Below are 20,153 nucleotides of genomic sequence, written 5' to 3' on the forward strand. Positions count from 1 at the left end.
AGGAAGGGAGAGGGATAGAAAGATAGAAAATCCATAAGACAAAAAAAAAAGAAAAAGAAAAAGAAAATCCATAAGACAAAAACATCATCCGCACGCTCCCTACAGGGGCATGTACCCTGACTGGGCCTGGAACTGGAACCAGCCACCTCTTAGGGTTCATGGGTCGATGCTCAACCATTGAGCCATACAGGCCAGGCTGACTTTTGTTTATTTGAATGACAACCCTGCTAGAGGGATGGAGCCAGGCTATTCTCTACCCCAGCCTCCTGCACTCTGCAACCCCCACTTTGGAGAAGGCCCTAGTACAGGTGGGAGACAAGCTCCCTGCCTAGATGCCAGGGTTTGTCAGCCTCCCACCTGCAGCTGCCCTGCTCTGGTGTGCAGCCACTTTCTACGTATTCCATCCAGCCAGGACCCTCCTACCCTCTCCCTTTCTGTCTTTGACATTTCTGGGTTCCAGGGTGTCTTCTTATTCCTTTCCCTCCTGCACACTGGCCTGGAGGCCAGAAGACCTGGGAACAGTCATAGTGTTTATAACAACAGAAAAGGGTGGAGCCGAATCTGAGATGTCATAGAATTTACCCCCCGCCCCGCCTCATGTAATTTTTGGCCAAAACAAGTCAATTCTTTCAAATCCTCTCATGAACAACTCCCCTCTCTTCCTCTCCCCAGTGCCCCTGCTCTCCATGGCCAGTTTCTGTTCCCTGAGATTCCTCTAATCAGTGGGCATCCTGCCTGGCCCACCTCACAGGCCTGTGTACCCGCCCCTTCACAGTTCCCTCTCTCAGCACCTCGAAGGCTCCTGACCCTATTTCAAGAGGCCTTTCCGGTCTGCTCCAGTGTGCTGCCTCTGCTCCCTCCTCCCGCTGACCTTTCCCACCCCCAGGGCCCTGAGCTCACTGGGAAGTCTGCCTTTGCCCCACCGTGCTCGACTTCTCCAGCCACAGATGCTTGCTCCCGACCCCTTCCTCCATGGGAATGCTTTCTTCTGTCCTTCAAGTACCATCGCAAAAGTGTGAACGAAAATGGGGTTTGATAATAAATCTGACAAGTGCAGTGACCAAAAGAGACCTCACAGGGTGATCTGACCATAAATTTCCAACTGGTCAGTTCTTGGTGGGTAGTCACATCCCAGGCATATACCGTTTCTGGTCAAAGGCTTATCTTTGCCTTAAGCAAGCCCTGTCCACTGTTTCTGTGCATCTAGGTTAACACACATTTGACATGCCTCTTTTTCAAATTCCTTGGAAGGATAAACCAACCTCAAGAGAGCATATAATTTTGTCAACTATCCTGTAATCTAATCCTTGCCTTGCTTTCCCCCACGTTCATGTAATCTGTCCTTAATTCCAAATGTATAAAAGAAACTGCAAAACGGTCATTCTCCGGAGCATTTGTGATCTTGCTTCCCAGCATGCCATCAGTTTTGGATCACATAAATTATTATAAAAATTCTCTAGATATTTGGATGTTCTCACAGTGACAAAAGCCCCTTCTCCAGGGAGGTCTTTCCTCAGGTCCCCCAAAAGGTCAAGTGTGTCCTTGCTCTGAACCTTTATCTTGTTAAAGGAAAAAAGCACAAGCCCCCAATGGTGTCACTCCTGCTAAAAGCCCATAATACTGTTGACAAAAGAATGTCCAGCCTAAGAAAAAGTTATGAGTTTACTTGAGCCAAAGTAACAATTGCCAGGAAGCAAAAATCTCAACGGATCAAGAAAATGCTCCAGAGAATGGCAGTTTTACAGCTTATTTTATACACTAAAATCAAAGGGGCTATTTGAAATCCATTGGTGGTAGATTAGGTCGGCAGGAGGAAGCAAAGTGGGGAAATCTCTGAGACTGGATAAAAAGTAAAACCAGAGAGACACTACTTTTACAGCACATAGAGATGGTATATGGGCAACAAGATAGCAATGAAGGGCCTGCTGGTTTGGCTCAATGGATAGAGCATCGGCCCACGGACTCAATTCTGGTCAATGGCACATACCCTGGCACCCTGGTCGGGGACTTGCGGAAGGCAGCCAATCAATGTCTCTCACACAGATGTTTCTCTCTCTCTCTGCTTCTCCCCCTCCCTTCCACTTTCCCTAAAAATCAATAGAAAAATATCCTCAGGTGAGGATTAACAAAAAACAAACAAAAAACTATGAGGGTTCTATGGTCTCCTGCTCTTGTGGGAGACTGTCCCCTGATGGGTCTGAAATTCCAAAGGTCTGTTATCTTAGATGCAAAAAGACAATAGATGGGCTCACTTAAAGATTGACCTTTGTCAAGGAAGCTTTCAGCACAGAATGAGACCCACTATAACTGCTTTTAGTTAGGAAGTTTTAATTTCAGACCATCCTATGTGGTTACTTTAGGTCTCTGAGTTTGCAAGGCCCACCATGCAGGCCACCCCCGAGCTTATCAGATTTAATATGTGGCCCTCTTCTCATCCACAATACCTAACCTAGATTTAATACCTGATCTAACTGCTGTTTCAACTGTTGACGTAAGAAACATTAAAACCTGTAGAGAATTCTGCACAGCAAAAGAAACCATCAACAAAACAACGAGAAAACCCACTGTGTGGGAAACCATATTTGCCAATGTCATATCTGATAAGGGCCTAATCTCCAAAATTTATAGGGAACTCATACAACTTAACAAGAGGAAGATAAACAATCCAATCAAAAACTGGGCAAAGGACCTAAATAGACACCTTTCAAAAGAGGACATTCAGAAAGCCAAGAGACATATGAAAACATGCTCAAAGTCACTAATCATCCGAGAGATGCAAATCAAAACAACAATGAGGTACCATCTCACACCTGTCAGACTGGCTATCATCAACAAATCAACAAACGACAAGTGCTGGAGAGGATGTGGAGAAAAAGGAACACTTGTGCACTGCTGGTGGGAATGCAGACTGGTGCAGCCACTATGGAAGACAGTATGGAGTTTCCTTAAAAAACTGAAAATGGAACTCCCATTTGACCCTGTGATCCCACTTCTAGGAATATATCCCAAGAAACCAGAAACACCAATCAGAAAGGATAGATGCACCCCTATGTTCATAGCAGCACAATTCACCATAGCTAAGATCTGGAAACAGCCTAAGTGCCCATCAGTAGATGAATGGATCAGAAAACTGTGGTACATCTACACGATGGAATACTATGCTGCTCTAAAAAGGAAGGAACTCTTACCATTTGCAACGTCATGGATGGAACTGGAGAGCATTATGCTAAGTGAAATAAGCCAGTCAATGAAGGAAAAATACCACATTATCTCACTCATTCATGGATAATAGAGACCATTATAAACTTTTGAACAATAATAGATACAGAGGCAGATCTGCCTCTGATTGTCAAACTGCAGCGGGAAGGCCGGGGAGGGTTGGGGGGCAGGAGGTAGAGGGGTAAGAGATCAACTAAAGGACTTGTATGCATGCATATAAGCATAACCAATGGACATAAGACACTGGGGGATAGGGGAGGCTAGGGGACTGTCTAGGGCGGGGGGATAAAATGGACACATATGTAATACCCTTTGTAATACTTTAAGCAATAAATTAAAAAAATAAAATAAAATAAAATAAAAATTTTTAAAAAAAACACAAACCTGTAGAGACTTTCTTGCCCTGGTGGGTTAGCTCAGTTGGTTAGAGCATCATCCGTACACCAAGGTTCTGGGTTTGATCCCTGATCATGACACATAAAAGAATCAAACAATGAATGCATAAATAAGCAGAACAACAAATTGATGTTTCTTTCTCTTGTTCTCTCTCAAATCAATCAATAAAAAAACAAATCTGTAGATAATTTGTATAAGAGTTTATTTGAGCAGAACTGACAACATATGCTGGGGAACAAGATCTCAAATGCTCCTCAGAATAAGTTTCCAGTTTCTTTTATGCATTTGATAGTAAGGAGGGAAAGTAAAGAATACATAAATGCGGGAGAAAGCAAGGCAGAGATCAGATTACAGGATAGTTAACAAGATTATGTGCTCTCTCTTTTAAAAAAAAGGTTAAATCTTTTTTGTTGAAAGTAGGTCCCATTCCCCACCCCCCATTGATCCCTTCTAGCCCGCCCCCACGCTCCACCCCAAGCCTTCACCACCCTATTGTCTGAGTCCATGGGTTATGTGCTCTCTTGAGGGCAGTCATGTATTAGAAGGGGTGATCTGAAATGAGGCATTTCAAAAATGTGTTAATCTAGATGCACAAAAACAATGGATAGGGCTGGCTTAAGGCAAAGATAACCCTTTTACTAAAATACTTATATGTCTGGGGCGTGACTACTTACCATGACCTGCTCAGTTAGGAATTTATGATCTGATCACCCTGTGAAGTTACTGTCCATAAAACCACTTTTCATCCACACAACTTCTCACAGAAACATAATCTTAATCAACCAGTATGGGATTTCCTGGGTTTCCAGGTCAAGAAACAATAACATAATCTGTCACATAGGTCCTCTCCATCCCCCCTAGAAAGAAGAGACAATCTATATAATAAAAACTCTTCCTTCCTCTTCCCCCAAAGAAAAGATGTCCTGGCCCAAAAATAATCCTTTCTTTTCTTTCACTAATAGCTCCCTTGCCCCACCCTTCTTCCTATAAAATCCTTCCATTTTGTACAACTTCTCGGAGAACGCTTCTAGTTGCTAGATGGGATGCTGGTTTGTGAATGGCTTAATAAAGGTCTTCAAATTTACTCAGTTGAACTGTTTTTTTTTAACAATTTGTAACCCTACCAGGCCGGGGGTGGGGGGGTGGGGGAGGGCTCTTCAAGGGCTGACACCAAAGTATCTACTTAAATAGTTCTCCGGAAAGTAACCTCACAGGGTGATCTGATCATAAATTCCTAACAAAGCAGGTCATGGTGGGTAGTCACGACCCAGGCATGTAACTTCTTTAGTAAAAGGCTTATCTCTGCGGTAAGCCAGCCCTGTCCATTGTCTCTGTGCATACAGGGTAACACACCTTGGAAATGTTCCCTTTCAGACCCCTCCTTCTGATATGTGCAGTGATCGTATCCCTACCTTGCTCTCCCCCACCTTTATGTAATCATCCTTACTTCCCCTCATTAATCTCAAATGCATAAAAGAAATTGTAAACTGTTATTCTCAGGAGCATTTGAGATCTTCCTTCCTGGCATATGTTATCAGTTTGGTGCAAATAAACTCAATAAAAATTCTCTACATGTTTGGATGTTTCTTAAATTGACAGGAAATTGGCAAACCGGTGACCCATGGCCCAAATCTGATCCACGGGTGAGTGCGTGACGTCTTTATTTTTTAATTGACAAAATCTACATACATAAAATCAAGCATTTAAAAGTGTACAGTGCAGCCGAAACCGGTTTGGCTCAGTGGATAGAGCATCGGCCTGCGGACTGAAAGGTCCCAGGTTCGATTCCGGTCAAGGGCATGTACCTGGGTTGCGGGCACATCCCTAGTGGGAGATGTGCAGGAGGCAGCTGATCAATGTTTCTCTCTCATTGGTGTTTCTAATTCTCTATCTCTCTCCCTTCCTCTCTGTAAAAAATCAATAAAATATATTTAAAAAATAAAAAAAATAAAAGTGTACAGTGCAATGACTTTTAGTACATCCACAATGCTGTGCAACCACCACCTCTGGATTTTCCTCCTCCCACAAAGGAAACCCCATACCTTTCAAGCAGTCACTCATTTCTCTCTCTACAAGCCCCTGGCACTAACTGCTTTCTGTCTGTGTGGATTTCCCTGCTCCTTATATGTGGAATCACACGGGTGGCCTTTTATGTCTGATTTCTTTCACCTAGCATAATTTTTTGGAGGCTCATTCGCTGGAGGGGCCGCTGGAGGGGCCGGCAGCGGGTTACGCTGCTCTCCGCAATCGCTGCAAACTCGCTTTGTATCCATGCATGTATCAGCACTTCATTCCTTTTGAATAATGTTCCATCGTATGGATATACCACAATGTGTTTATCCATTCATCAAGTGGACAACTTGAACTATGTCCACCTTTTGGCTATTATGAATAGTCCTGCCACACACATTGGTGTACAGGTACTTGTTTGAGTCCCTGTTTTCAATTTTTGGGAGTATATACCTAGGAGTGTAATTGCTGGGTCGGAAGGTGACTTTCACTTTTGAGGAAGACACAGGTGTTTAATATTTTTCAACCTGAATGCCTTTAGGTATCCATTTCTGCCTCTGTCTCCATTTCTTCTACTGTCTTCCATCCAAGTGTTCGACTCAAATTGTTTGGTTCCTGAAGGCATCTGGATTTGCTGGATTTCCACCTCTCGGGAGCACTATCTTGCTCAGCCTCCAAAGGGGATAATATTTACCTAAGAGAACATGGCGAGGATCAGGGAGGTGATGGACTGAACGCGCCTCTTCCGAAGCTGCTCTGGCGAGAGACCGCGAAGACAGGAGGAGGAGGAGCGGGGCAGGCGGAGCGCGCTTTGGGGGCGTCGTCCGCGCTCGGGGAAGCGGACCAGCCGGGGTCCGAGCGGGCGGGCACAGAGCGGCGCCGCGCAGGGCGCAGCCGGCAGGGGGCCCGTGGGGCCGGGGCGGGGCTCAGGTTGGCCGGCAGTGGGCGGGGGTGGCCCCTCGTCCCCTCCCCTCGCCTCCCGAGGCCCCGGCCACGCTTTGGGCTGGCGGCGCGCGGGTGAGTCAGGCCGGGTTTTCCCTCCGCCTCTGGGGCATGCGAGCCAGCGCCACCGAGCGCGTCCCTCCCTCGTCAATCCGGCTCCGGCGCCCGCCCGCGTTTTCCCGACGCCTGGCACCCAGCCGCTCCGGCCGGGCTCGCAGTCTCCGCAGGACCGGCGCCCTGGAGGGAGGGTTCAAATCCGCGCGAGGGAAGTGCAGCGCGCGAGGGGTGCGGAGCGGTGCCAGCATGGTAAGTGGGGCGCGCCAGGGGCCGGGGCTGGACTCGGGGGGTGGGGCTGTTCGCGAGGTCTTCCTTTCCCGGCGACCTTGGCCAAGCCTCAGCCCCGCCGGCCGAGGTCTCCGTCTAAGTGGGTGGGGGTGCCCGGGTGCGGTGTCCGCCCAGGTGTCCCCTGGTCCGGGGACCGAGGCTCTGAGGCTCGGGATCGGGGACCCACCCACACGCTCCGCTGGCGGGGCCGGTAGCAGGTTACGCTGCTCCCCGCAATCCCCGCGAACGCGCTTTCCATGAATCGGCGTTCGGGACCCCTGTGCCGCGGCTCGGGTGGGGCAGATGCCCTTGGCAAGGGAGCCTGACCTCGGCCTCTGTCTCCCAGCCCCACCGCTCCGGGCGGGCCCCAGGACGGCGTCAGGAAGAGACTGCCCCTCCCGTCCCCCAGGTAGTTAAATGACGCCCCGCAGTTCTGGGGAGCCCTAGCCCGCCTCTGCCAAAGCTTTCCCGGGGCAAATTCCGAAAGGATGCCTACCTCGTTTGCCTCTCCTTCCCCAGGAGACCCCTCTCCCGCCCCCTCCGCAATACCCGCTTCGTCCTTCAACCCCTCTGCCCTGTACAGGCGTAAGCTGCCAGCCTTTCTCCTGGGCCCCCAACCAGGGATGCTCCCACGTCTTGGCGGCCAGAGCCACGACACAACCTTTGGCCAAAGTGAGGGCTGGTCTAGGGCCAGCCGAAATCGGGGTTCTGGCTGTGTTCAGAAATAGAACTGGGACCCGTCTTTCACGGGGCACCACTCTCCCCCAAGAACAGATTGGGGTTCTCCTTTGCATCAGGGGCTGAGCCTGGCTGTCCCTCTGCCTTGGCCACCATGCCTTCTCCCTGCTTGGCCTGGGGAGGAGGCAGAAGCAGAGAGATCACCGTCCTGGACTAGGTGATGAGCCTCCTCCCAGGGCCCTCCTGGGCAGGGCTCTTGTGCTGGCTGGCTGTGTGTGGGTGTGTATGTGCCAGACTGTGAATGAATTCGACCAGCCTGCTCCCACTACCGCCCCTAGAGCCAGCAGCTTCCAGGGCTAGAAGTCCCCAAGCAGCAGTGCTGCCACTATTTCTTCCTGATCCAGGGGCAGGCCAGAGGGATTCCAGGCTAAGGGGACTGGAATCCAACCCAGTATGGTTGCACAAGCCCTTGGGAGAAGCAGCTTTGGGGGCTGGGCAGACATGCATACCCAGCAGTGAGTGCCCATGGGGGGCAGTGGGGACCCCTGGCTGGGATAGCCTGATGCAGTGCTGAGGACTTTGCCCAGGGAGTTGGGATGGCTGTCGCTGTGGGTTCTTGGGCAACTTGCTTCCTCTTTCTGGGCCTCAGTTTCCCTGTCTGTAAAATGGAGTGACAGTAACTGCTACTCTGCCTGTCCTCACGAGGCTTTCATGGAGATGAGATGATGGAATGAAAGGGCTGAAGAAAACTGTAGAGTCCCGTGCAACTGTAAGACGAAGCATCACTCCTGCCGGGGTTGGACTGTGCCTCTTCAAGTGTTGCAGGGTGTCCAGGGTATGCCCCCTTCCTGGCCCCTCCGCATCCACTGCCCCCTCTTTTGGAACAGGGACATTCCAGTCCCATTCCTCAGGGGCAGCTGCAGACACACCCCTCAGCAAAACTGATTCCCCAGCAGGTGGTGGTTCACCCCCCTCCACACCCCCCCGTGATGGGCTGTCAGGGCTCAGGAGGGGCTGATGCAGCAGAGTTAGGAGTGGAGCTTCCTGCCCACTTGGCTCTGGAATGTCCCACCCAGAGGAGATGCATGGTGGGGAGCCTGTCAATTACTTCCTCCTGTGCAGCTGAGCATGACCTTAGGCACGTTATTTCAACTGCTGGGCCTCAGTTTTCTCTTCTGAAGGGGGGTTGACACTATCCCCTCCTGTGCGTGTTGTGAGCCTATGGTAGGCCCTGTGTCAGGCTGACCCACCAAGGCACCCACTAAATGATGCCAGGATGCCTCCTTGATGTTCTGTCTCTGCTCCATCGCCAGGTGGTCCCCCAGGCCCATTCTCCTGGCTCCACCAAGGGTGGTCCAAAAGAGATATCCCTCTGTGTTCAGGACTTCCAGTCTGCTGGCTAATCTTGGGGCCAGGGGATGGGAGAAGTAAAGGCCCTGTTGGGGCCACCTGGGGCCTGTGCAGAAGGTCCGGCCCAAACCTAACCTGTAGGGTTATGGGGAGCTTTCAGCTCTGGGCAGATCTCTGGGCCCCAGAGCAAGCAAGCCCAGGCATTTAGAGGCATCTGGCTTTAGGCTCTGATCCCTCCCCAGTTGCTGTCTCTCCCCCACTTCCCCACCAAATCCTCTCCAGCCCACAGCTGTCCTGTTCTGATCAGGCCAGTCCCTGGGCTTCCAAGCAACAGGAAGGTGTGTGTGTTGCGGGTAGGCAGGGGAGGTGGAGGGACCGTTCGTTCTAGGAAAAGGTACTAGCTGGTAATGCAGCCAGAGAAGTTACTTAAGAGGGGTGGAGGGTGGGGGCCTTAAAGAAAGACAAAGGAAAGGGGCTGTCTGTGCCTCTTCCTCCAGCTCCATAGCTGTTTCTAATTGCTCAAGTCACTTGTGGAGGGAAGCTGGCCTCATGCCTCCCTCACCACCTTCCAACCCCCCCCCCCCCCATCTAGCCTCTGGGCAGGGAACTAGATGGTCTCTCCTGCAGAGGAATTCCTGTATTATTATGTATATGTGTCCCAGAGAGAGTAGTTCAATGCCGTGTGGGTGACCTTGAGCGTGACTGTCTGCTGTTGGACTCTCCTCACTGTGTCCTCTAATATAGGAGCCTCTGTGCTACTGGTGGCACTGGCTGGACTGCAGTATAAGAGTGGCTGGCATATATGCTGTTATGGCCATGTCTGCCTCTCTAGACCTGAGACTCCTTGTGGGGCTCAGGGGATGTCAGTTATTGCTCCTTGAGACAGGAAGTGAGGATCTGCCAAAGGGAAGGTGAGATGGTGTGTATTTGGGATGAAGTGAGCTTATTTGGCATCACTGTCACCATCGTCCATTGTCATCTCCCTCCCCCCGCCCTCCCCTTGTTGCACTGGGTTTACAGTTCACAAGACCTTTTGCCTCTGTTGTGTCTGTGACTGTCACAGTGATCTCATAAGGAAGGCAGGGAAGGCAGGGTCTTTCTCCCCTTCAGAGATGGGGAGACTGAGGCATGGTGAAGAGAGGTGCCCCGTGGAGAAACAGTGTGAGAGCAGGGCAGGAGACCAGCTTGTCTGCTGTCCCACCTCCCTGACAGGAGTTCAGTGCCCTCTCAGACACAGCGGTACCTGTGGCCCAGTGGGTTTGTTGTGGTGAAGGGTGTCAGATTGGGAGATCGATGCTTCCATTCCGCCTCTTTGGGCCATGGGTGACATCCTTGGCCGTTTGGCAGCCATGGTGCTGGTTCACCGGTGCCCTCACCCTGGCCAGCTCTGTGCCCTTGGGCAAACCATTTCACCTTTCAGAGCCCTAGTGTCCTTACCTAAAAAATAGAGAGGACCTAGGTCACAGGACTCAGTGAGACCCCTGCGTCGCTGTAGGTGCTTAGCACTTGTGATTCCTTACCTGGGTGAGTCCCCGGACCCTGTGTGGCCTATGACACCCCAGGAGGTGTTGAGGAAACTGGGGCCTGAGAGGGAAGGGTTGGGAAGGGTACTTTTTCCCAGGGTGAGGTGGAGGGCCACACGGTGAGGGGGCAGGGCTGAACCCTCCTTCCCTTTTACTCCTAGAGAGCTTTGTCTCCCGCAAACACAAAACCTGGAAATGGTGGAGGAAGATGGAACCTCCTAACCACCATTGTTTAGGATGGGAGTGGGTGTCCCGGCAGCATATTGGGGAGGTTCTGGGGGACTCACAGCTGCAGCGTGCCTGCTGGGGTCTAACTGGGAATGGGAGCAGCTGGGGGGGAGGCAGAAAAGGTGGCATTGGTCCATCCGGCATGCTGAGCACTGGGCCTAGCACAGGGGATCCAGCCGGGCACTAGGGACAGGTCCCACCTCCACTGTGTGGTCCCAGCACAGGAGCCTAGTCACTGGGTCTCCCACCAGTAATGTTCATGTGTCTGACCAGCTCAGCTCTGCTCTGGTCAGCCTGTGTTGACCCTGGCTGCTGACTGGGTGCTTTGTTCTATTATCTTAGCCCATTCTCTAGGCATCCCTGAGTGATGAGTTGTCATGGCCATTGTACGCATGAGGAAGCTAGGCCCCCCCATGGTGACTGGCTCAATGCAGGGTCAAGATTTAGAGACACCCCTGCCCCCATCCTCACACCTGGTGGTGGGCTCTCTGGGGCATATGAAAGGGCTGGCAGGGGCTCCAGCTGCCCCTTCCCCTGCCTCTTACCATGGCCCAAGGTGAACACCTGTTCCGGAAACTGTGGCCATTGTTCCCTCCATCCTTCCTCCCCTCGGGCCCTTCCTGTTTGTATCCCTCCCACTGCCTGGTGCAGCCCCGCCCATGCCAGGTGCTTCCCTTGGGGAACTCACTCTCTGCAGGAAGAGGGCTGAACTGGGTTTCCCCTCTCCCAAGAAAAGAAGAAGGAATGGAGTATCTGAGGCGGCTGTGCCCTCTGCCTACTTTCCAAATTGTGGGGGGGGTGTCTAGCAGGAGAGTGAACAAGGTCAGAGTCAGACGGGCCTGAGTCCTCAGCTGGCCCAGTCCTGGGGAGGGTCCTATCCTGCTGTTTCAGTGCCTCCCCTCATCCATACCTCCCCCCGCCCAATCACACACCAGCTTCTAGCTGATGCTGGGGTACCGGGCAGGTGGCTTTAGGGCCTGTGCCCCTTCTTCTTGCCAGCCTAGGAATTCTGTGCTGCATTCTCTCCATATCCATATCTGCCTCTCCTGGGCCTGGGCCAGATGGGGACCTGACACAGAACAAGCACCTGGTTTTAGGGCATCAAGGGCGGGCGGGCAGCAAGCACCCACCTGCCCCTGATGGAGCCTCTTGATCTCTAGAAGCAGCTGCCTGTGCCGTGTTGAAACTTCATGGACACAGGCCCAGGCCCGGCTGGCATTGCCATGGGCAGCGTGGGCAGCCTGTTGGAACGGCAGGACTTCTCCCCTGAAGAGCTACGGGCAGCACTTGAGGGGTCCCGAGGCTCCCGCCAGCCTGATGGGCTCCTCCGGAAGGGCTTGGGCCAGCGTGAGCTCCTCAGCTACTTGCACCTCCCTAAGAAAGACGGCAAGACCACGAAGCGGGCTGCTCGGAATGAGCCTGCCGACTATGCCACCCTCTACTACCAGGAACATCCCCGGGCCGGTGACTTCAGCAAGACCTCGCTGCCCGAGCGGGGACGTTTTGACAAGGTGCACCTCTGCCCAAACCCCTCCCTGGGGTGGGAGGGTGGGATGGGAGCTTGGGGCCTCCTGGGAGACCTCGGCGCTGGGGCAGGGCTTGGACCTGAAAGTCCTGCTATGGACTAGCCTGGTCATTGCTTCCCAGTGGCAGGCACCCCGTGTCTGAAAGGACCCCCAGGGCTGCGGGAGCATCGTGGGGCAGTGCTGTTAGCTCAGGGCCTTACCCTGCCCTCTCTTCCTGGCAGTGCCGTATTCGCCCATCGGTGTTCAAGCCTGTGGCAGGCACCGGGAAAGGCTTCCTGTCCATGCAGAGCCTGGCGGCCCACAAGGGCCAGAAGCTGTGGCGCAGCAACGGCAGTCTGCACACTCTGGCCTGCCACCCACCCCTGAGCCCAGGGCCCCGGGCCAGCCAGGCACAGGCCCGTGCCCAGCTGCTGCACGCCCTCAGCCTGGACGAGGGCGGCCCCGAACCCGAGCCCAGCCTGTCTGACTCCTCCAGTGGGGGCAGCTTTAGCCGAAGTCCTGGCATGGGCCCTGGCCCCTTCAGCTCCTCCCTGGGCCACATTAACCACCTTGGGGGCTCCTTGGATCGTGCCTCTCGGAGCCCAAAGGAGGCTGGGCCACTGGCCGGGTTGAACTGCCTGCCTGAGCCCCCACCGCCCTATGAGCTCTCTTGCCACACGGCCGAGGAGGTGGTGGCCATGCTCCCCGACACCTGTGAGGATCTCAAGAGAGGCCTCAGTGACCAGGATGGCGTCAATCACTTCACACAGGTGAGGGCAGCCTCTGCCTGGGGTCCTGTTCTATCCCTGGGCAGTGGAGTACTGGGCAGTGTCCTCAGCCAGTTCCCCCACATGACTCTGGACATGAGAGGAAGAAGGAGATGCATCAGCGCCTCTCCCCCGACCCCGCGTGGTGGGATGTCGGGTTCTTGCTGGGGTTCCCTGTGCAAGAGGGAGGGAGAGACTCCCTGGGCGGGAGGGCGGGAATGTGTCGGGGACACTTCACCTCTGGAGGGCATCCCAGGGTAGGGCACGTGTGGCCAGGGCCTTGGGCCCTGGTCCTGTGGTTTTCGGGTACAGGACGTTGGCTGCGGCTATTAGGGACCTCTTTCCCTTGGCAGGTGCTGGAGGAACGCCAGCGGCTGTGGCTCTCTGAGCTGAAGCGCCTGTACCTGGAGCGGCTGCACGAGGTGGCCCAGAAGGCTGAGCGCAGCGAGCGGAACCTCCAGCTACAGCTGTTCATGGCCCAGCAGGAGCAGCGCCGCCTGCGCAAGGAGCTGCGGGCACAGCAGGGCCTGGCCGCTGAGCATCGGCCTCCAGAGGCTGACCCCAACACTCGGCCAGAGGAGGAAGCACGATGGGAGGTGAGAGACCGGGCTCTCAGGAACTCTCCTGTCCCCATTTCTGCATCCCCCTCCTCTGCCCACCCCAACCAGCCTTGCTGGGTGCTCACCCCTACTGTGCCCCTTCCAGGTGTGCCAGAAGACAGCGGAGATCAGCCTCCTGAAGCAGCAGCTGCGGGAGGCCCAGGCCGAGCTGGCGCAGAAGCTGGCCGAGATCTTCAGCCTAAAGACACAACTTCGGGGCAGCCGGGCACAAGCCCAGGCCCAGGACGCAGAGCTGGCCCGGCTGCGCGAGGCTGTGCGGAGCCTGCAGGAGCAGGCCCCCCGGGAGGAAGCCCCAGGTAGTTGTGAGACTGATGACTGCAAGAGCCGGGGGCTGCTGGGGGAGGCAGGAGGCAGTGAGGCTGGGGATGGTGCTGAGCAGCTGCGGGCTGAGCTGCTGCAGGAGCGACTCCGGGGCCAAGAGCAGGCGCTACGCTTCGAGCAGGAGCGGCGGACCTGGCAGGAGGAGAAGGAGCGGGTGCTGCGCTACCAGCGAGAGATCCAGGGGGGCTACATGGACATGTACCGCCGCAACCAGGCACTGGAACAGGAATTGCAGGCGCTGCGGGAGCCCTCCACGCCCTGGAGTCCTCGGCTTGAGTCCTCCAAGATCTGAGGCCAGTGGAGAGAGCTGACAGCAGAAGCACCGTCAGAAGAAGGCTTGGGCAAGCCCTCCCTGAGATGGCCGGCTCCTTCCTGACATTGAAATGGGGCAGAATCTGCTGAAGCCAGCCAGGGTCGGGGAGGCTCACCGAGAGGAGGGATCCCAGAGGGGCTGTGGGCTGGGTAGGGTGCCAGCAGCAGGAGTCAGGTCCAGGCCCACCTGGCTGAAAAGTACCCCTGCAGGACCCAGCCTGCTCCTGGAGTAGGTGTGGCCCTAGGAAAGGGAGACTGGGAGATGAGGCGCTCAAGATATAGATGGGCAGGCATGAGGAAGGAAGGCTGGGACAATAGCATTGGCCTACCCCAGAATAAAACCACGTTTTCTATGAGGAGGCCCTTGGTGATACGTGGGGCCTGTCCCCGGCCTGAATCAAGGATGGTTGGGGTCGGGGGGCTGTGGACCTGGGCTATAGCTCCTCCCAGAGTCCTGGTCAGTGGGAGGTTGTGCCCAGTTCCTGTGTGCACAGCTGCTGGGCACGTGTGTTGGCAAGTGGAGGAGTCATCCTCCTTACCCCAGCACCACATGGTTCCTTAGCTACCGTGTGGGCTGAAATTCCTTTCTTCAGCACCAGTGGGATTTTTCAGAAGGAACAATGCCAGGGAACCCAGGAAAACAAAAGGGCAAGTCACCCAAGGCGTTGCTAGAACATGAAACGTTCCCTTGGTGGAAAGTCTGAGCCCCAGTGCCCAGGCCCTGCTGGGTTTAGGGCTAGCCTAAGACGGCCTCTTCTGGAGCTCCCCAAGGCTCCTGTAGGGACCTGTCCCGCCCGGAATCCACCTCTCACCTTCCTGTCTGGCTGTGGTTCACCACCCCTCTACACAGGGATGGGGCTTTGGGAAGGTGCAGGAGACAAGTAATGGAGCAGAGAAAGCGTGTGGGTCAGTGGGTAACGGGCCTTTGCCACTGCAAAGAGAATGGACATCTCCCCATAGGCATGGAGGACCCTGTAGTATTTCCAAGCAGGGTGAGATGTGAGCTCATTTGTACTCTGAAAAGCAGCCCCTGCCTCTCAGACACCTGGCTTCCTCTCTGGGCCTTGGCTCCCTCCTGGGGGGTGGCCTGGTGCACAGACCCAGACTGGCTGTGCAGGTAGCCTCTCCCCACCCCTTGCCCTTGTAGTGAAGCTCGGCGCCCTTACAGGTGAATCATTGTGACTGCTGCCATGCATCGAGAGCTTCCCTTCTGCCAGGCACTGTTAGGCTGCCAGGGCATGGGGGCTCAGGTGTGAATCTTTCTGCCCCAGGGGAGGCAGTACACAGAGAGACTTCTCCCCTCCCAGTGTCTGTTCTGCTGGGGCAGGCACAACCTCAGAGGACTTCTCAGCAGAGATTCCCCAGTTGGCTCCCAGTGGCCGTGCCCTGCCCTCCTTGCCAAGCCTGGCAGCCACTCAGGCCCCTGCAGGTGGGGCCTGTGCATAGGGTGTGGATTGGGCTGTAGAGTGAGCCAGTGTGCCCTGCCTTTTCAGGGTGGAGAGGGGTGTGTGAACTGACTGCCAAGGGGATGGTGTGTCTGGCCCTGTGAGTGGCAGGTGTGTGTAGATGTGCTGTGGGTGGTAGGTGTGTCTGAGGGGGTGTGTTTGGGGCTCCTGGGCTGCTTCCTGCCGCTCCCTCTGCTCCATTGCTTGCCCCCTGGCTCCAGTCCCTTTAGCTAGTGGAACCTGTGACCAGGACAGACCCCTGTACCTAGCTGAGACTTATCTAGGCCCACCCCTCAGCCTGGGGAGGGAGAGGGAACACCTGGGTTAGGCATTTCAGTTCCCCATAAGCCTTAGTACCCATTTCAGACCCTCCCAAACCAAGGTTTCTGGGCCAGAGGCCCCCCACCCCCTTCAGTGCTGGCCTGAGTCTGGGCCACTCCCTCCTCAAGGCCTCGAGCAAGTCGGGCTGGGTGCCCACATGCCCCACAATGGCCAGGGTCCACTTTTCCATGTACCACCTCTGCAGAACAGCTCCTCACCCAGCAATTAGAGATCTGGGCCTGCCAGTACTGCCAGTGGGGAGTGGGTGGGCGGTACCAAAACTTGGCAGCTATGCCAGAAACCAAGACCAGGCCCAGATGCAGGGGGAGGGCCCAAGAGAGCCAAGCTGGGGTGTCTCAGAGGAAACTTGATCCTTATTAGCTCATCCCTGCCTGGTGAACCAGTTCCCAGTCCCCAAGCCAGCTTGGTGGCTCTAGGGCTCTGGGACCAGACAATTACAGGTGCCACTGTAGTGGCTTCTGCTTCAGGGCAGCTCTTCCCTCCTGCCCCTGGCAGGCCGCTTGGGACCCCTCCACCAGCAGACTAGGCCCAGGCGTCCAATTCTTCAGAGCTGTGGTGAGCCCCACCCTGGGCTCCCTACCCCTGGTCCCTCCTTTTCTCAGCTCAGTATCTGCTCCCTGGGCCCCTCAGCCTGCCACTTAAAGCCTCTGGCAGTCTAGCCCCCTGAGTCACTGAGAGTGGTGCCCCTTCTGACCACAGCAGCCCTCTGGGCCTTCCTCCTGTAGGCAAAGCCCCCTCACTGTGCTCAGATCTTGTCTCATTAAGGAAGCCTTTTTCTTTTTTTAAATATATTTTTATTGATTTCAGAGAGGGAGAGGGAGAAATAGAAACACCAATGATGAGAGAGAATCATTGAGCAGCTGCATCCTGCACGCCCCCAACTGGGGATCATGCCCTGACCAGGAATTGAACCGTGACTTGGTTCAAAGGTGGACGCTAAACCACTGAGCCACCTCGGCTGGACAGGGAAGCCTTTTCTGAAATCAGAGGGCAATGCACCTCCCTGTGCCCACAGCCCCCATATGCCTCTCCACCAGCTCTTTCTATGCTGCTGGAATTGTCCCTTCACCTCTGGACTGTGGGCCTTGCCCAGCCAGAGCTATGTCTTGTTTTTGATGTTTGTTTTGTAATATATTTTTAATTGATTTCAGAGAGGAAGGGAGAGGGAGAGAGATAGAAACATCAATGATGAGAGCGAATTATTGATTGACTGCCTCCTGCACATCTCACACTGGGTTCTGAGCCTGCAACCCGGGCATGTGCCCTAACCAGGAATCAAACCGTGACCTCCTGGTTCATAGGTCGACGCTCAACCACTGAACCATACCGGCTGGGGCTCATGTCTTGTTTTTATCCCTAGAGCTGCTCTGGCTCCAACCCCAGAAAGCGCTGGGGAGCTTTAGAGTCAAGAGGGACCAGACTTCTCCCCTGACTGACATGAGTTTGAACTGGGGGTAGGTGGGAAAGGTTCCTGCTCCTAGAGTTCATTCCCCCACGGGCATCAGATGTGAACTAGGTTTGTCAAGCTCCAGGGTGCCAGAGCTAGGTGCCATTCACTGCACAGTGATGTATTGCTGCCTCCCTCAGGGCCTCCTGGCGTGGTTCCCAGGTGAGGAAGCTGAGGTGGCCATGGCGTCTGCCTTCTTGGCCCTTTCCCCGGTGGGTGGAGGAAGGAGACAACACACATGGCCATGTAGTGCAGTGCAAATACAGCGATCAAGTCAATAGTGAAGGAGGCAGAGGGAGCATGAGGAAATTTCTCTGAGACTGGGGGGCTGGGGCTGTAGGTATTAGTGATCCTTTCTCCAAAGGCGATGCAGGCCCCACAGTGGCAATCCATCACCTTGTGGATTCAGAAAAGAAAAAGAATGTGTGGTTTCCTGCAACAAAAGTGAAATATGTCACGTGAGATGAGGTGGGAGTGCCATGGGAGTTCAGAGGAGAGCGGGCTCACTTATCACTCCAGGTGATGGAGTGGAGGTGACAAAGGTTGGCCAAACTTTGGTTAAGCTATTTTAATTTTTTTATTTTTTGAGGGAGAGGAAGTGAGAGAGAGAAACATCCACGCAATAGCACACGTTGATCGAAAAAATATCCTCTGATGAGGATTAACAACAAAAAAACCCTTGATTGGCTGCCTCCTGCACCCCCCCCCCACTCCATCCCCCCTCCCCCCCAGCTGGGAATCCATCCCAAGACTCGGGCTTGTGCCCTGACCGGCAACTGTTTGGTGCATGGATGAAACCCAACCAACAGCCAGGGTTTGTTAGGCTCTTCTGAGCTCTTTTGGACTAGGTCTGACCTTGGAAGGTGACCTTTCTTGTACAGTCCAGTTCTAGCAAGAATCCTTAGCTTAGCCAGAATTGCCCATCCTCTATACTACATCACCCTGCACATTTAATTTGGTTCCTCATCCTCCACTGGTCACTGGCCTGTCTTCCGTGAGAATCCTGTGGTCTATTTAGCCAGAATGCCCTGAGGTTTTCTCTTAGTAATTTTCTTTTCTTTTTAAAACATATATTTTTATTGATTTCAAAGAGGAAAGAAGAGGGAGAGAGAGATGGAAACATCAATGATGAGAGAGTATCATTGGCTGCCTCCTGCATGTGGCCCCATTGGGGATCAAGCCTGAAGCCCTGGCATGTGCCCTGACCCGGAATCAAACCTTGATTGATTGCTGAGAGTCTCATAGGTCGAGACTCAGCCACTACGCTACTCCAGCTGGGCTTTGTAATTTTCCACCCACTGCCCCCCAGTCTGGTCCTTGGCCATAAATTCTACTTTTCTTTGTTGTGTTTGGAGTTGAGCCCACTCTCTGTCCTCTACTACAAATCTCCATTGCTGTAGTCCTTCTTGAATAAAGACTTCCTTACCATTCTAACAAGTGTCATGCGTAAATTTTTTTCTTTCTTTTTTTCCCTTTTTTTGGTTAATCCTCGCCCGAGGATATTTTTTCCATTGACATTTTTGAGATAGTGAAAGAGAAGGAGGGGGAGAGAGAGAAAGAGAAACATGGATGTGAACGAGACATTGTTTGGTTGCAACCAAAGCATGTGCCCTTGACCGGGAATTGAACCCGTGACCACTTGGTGCTCAGGCCAGTGCTCTAACCATTGAGGCCACCGGCCAGTGCATTTCTTTTTATTTAACAGGGGCAAGCTTCTCTGAAGAGTGGAGTTGGGATTTCCTCAGGAGCAGCATGGGATAAGGGCATCTAGGACAGGCCTGGACTTGGACACAGGGAAGTGTGGGGCAGGCCTGGGGGAGGGCTCTGTCTGACATAGGAAGACTTCATTTCCTGTGACTGTGGGTGGGTCCCAACCGCAGCCAAAGGGAAGGGCCAGAACCAGGACTAGCTTTATGTGTGTGTGACCTGTGTGGTCATGTAGGGTCCCACACACTGAAGGGCCGTACACTTTGGTGCAATGCTCTACTATTCCCATCTTGAATTTAATGATGTTTGAACAAGAGGCCTCATGTTTTCATTTTGCTCTGGGGCCTGCAAATGATGTAGCCACTCCTGGCCTGAACCAAAGCCTTGCAAGGAGGGGCAGGAACCGGGAGAAGAAGCGGGGACTTGTTGGGAGCCGCCTGGAGGGTGAAAGGAAGAGACGGCCTGAGCAGGCTACTTCAGCTCCATGGGATGAGACCTGACGCTCCCAGGTTCTTCAAAGGGCAAGCAGTGGGTGCATCACGGGCTGCTGCCACCACCCACCAGCTCGCAGGGGAGGACTCGCTCTGAGGGAAGGAAGGCTGTATTTTCAGGAGAGCATTCCAGGGCTTGCCATCTAGGTCAAGAAACTTTTTTTTTTTTTTTAAGCATTTATCTAGTGTGTTCTTTGTGTATCTGTTTCTCTTCTCCCATTTTAAGGTGTAATTTACATACAGGAAAACTCATCCTTTTTAGGGTTCAGTTTTTAGAGCTTTGGCAAATGCAGGGTTGTATAACTAACCCTACAATCAACATATGAAATAGTTCCAGCATCCCCCTCCCCCCAAATTCCTCTGTGCCCCTCTGTAGTCAGCCCTTCCAGGGGTGGGCAAACTTTTTGACTCGAGGGCCACAATGGGTTCTTAAACTGGACCGGAAGGCCGGAACAAAAGCATGGATGGAGTGTTTGTGTGAACTAATATAAATTCAAAGTAAACATCATTATATAATAGGGTACGG

General features: G+C 53.7%; 1 protein-coding gene across 2 annotated transcripts; it reads left to right on the plus strand.

The window, feature by feature from the left end:
• The first annotated feature begins 6,598 nt into the window (after nucleotides 1-6,598).
• Nucleotides 6,599-18,863, plus strand: N4BP3 (NEDD4 binding protein 3). Of its 2 annotated transcripts, XM_036314201.1 has the most exons (6): nucleotides 6,599-6,873; nucleotides 7,238-7,300; nucleotides 11,831-12,181; nucleotides 12,418-12,945; nucleotides 13,296-13,538; nucleotides 13,648-18,863. In XM_036314201.1, the coding sequence occupies exons 3-6, from the start codon at nucleotides 11,861-11,863 to the stop codon at nucleotides 14,173-14,175; spliced, it is 1,620 nt and encodes a 539-aa protein (XP_036170094.1). In that variant the 5' UTR covers nucleotides 6,599-6,873; nucleotides 7,238-7,300; nucleotides 11,831-11,860; the 3' UTR covers nucleotides 14,176-18,863. The 2 variants fall into 2 exon arrangements, with proteins under 2 accessions (XP_036170094.1, XP_036170093.1); XM_036314200.1 differs by lacking the exon at nucleotides 7,238-7,300 and having other exon boundaries at nucleotides 6,601-6,873.
• Nucleotides 18,864-20,153: the final 1,290 nt, after the last annotated feature.

Source organism: Myotis myotis, unplaced genomic scaffold (genome assembly GCF_014108235.1).
Source record: "Myotis myotis isolate mMyoMyo1 unplaced genomic scaffold, mMyoMyo1.p scaffold_m19_p_6, whole genome shotgun sequence".
In the NCBI taxonomy this organism is placed as follows: Eukaryota; Metazoa; Chordata; class Mammalia; order Chiroptera; family Vespertilionidae; genus Myotis; species Myotis myotis.

Coding starts and splice junctions, on each gene's coding strand:
- N4BP3 (XM_036314201.1), top strand. CDS start 11,861: ATGGACACAGGCCCAGGCCCGGCTGGCATTGCCATGGGCAGCGTGGGC. Junction 12,182..12,417: donor AGCGGGGACGTTTTGACAAG/GTGCACCTCTGC, acceptor TCTTCCTGGCAG/TGCCGTATTCGCCCATCGGT. Junction 12,946..13,295: donor GCGTCAATCACTTCACACAG/GTGAGGGCAGCC, acceptor TTCCCTTGGCAG/GTGCTGGAGGAACGCCAGCG.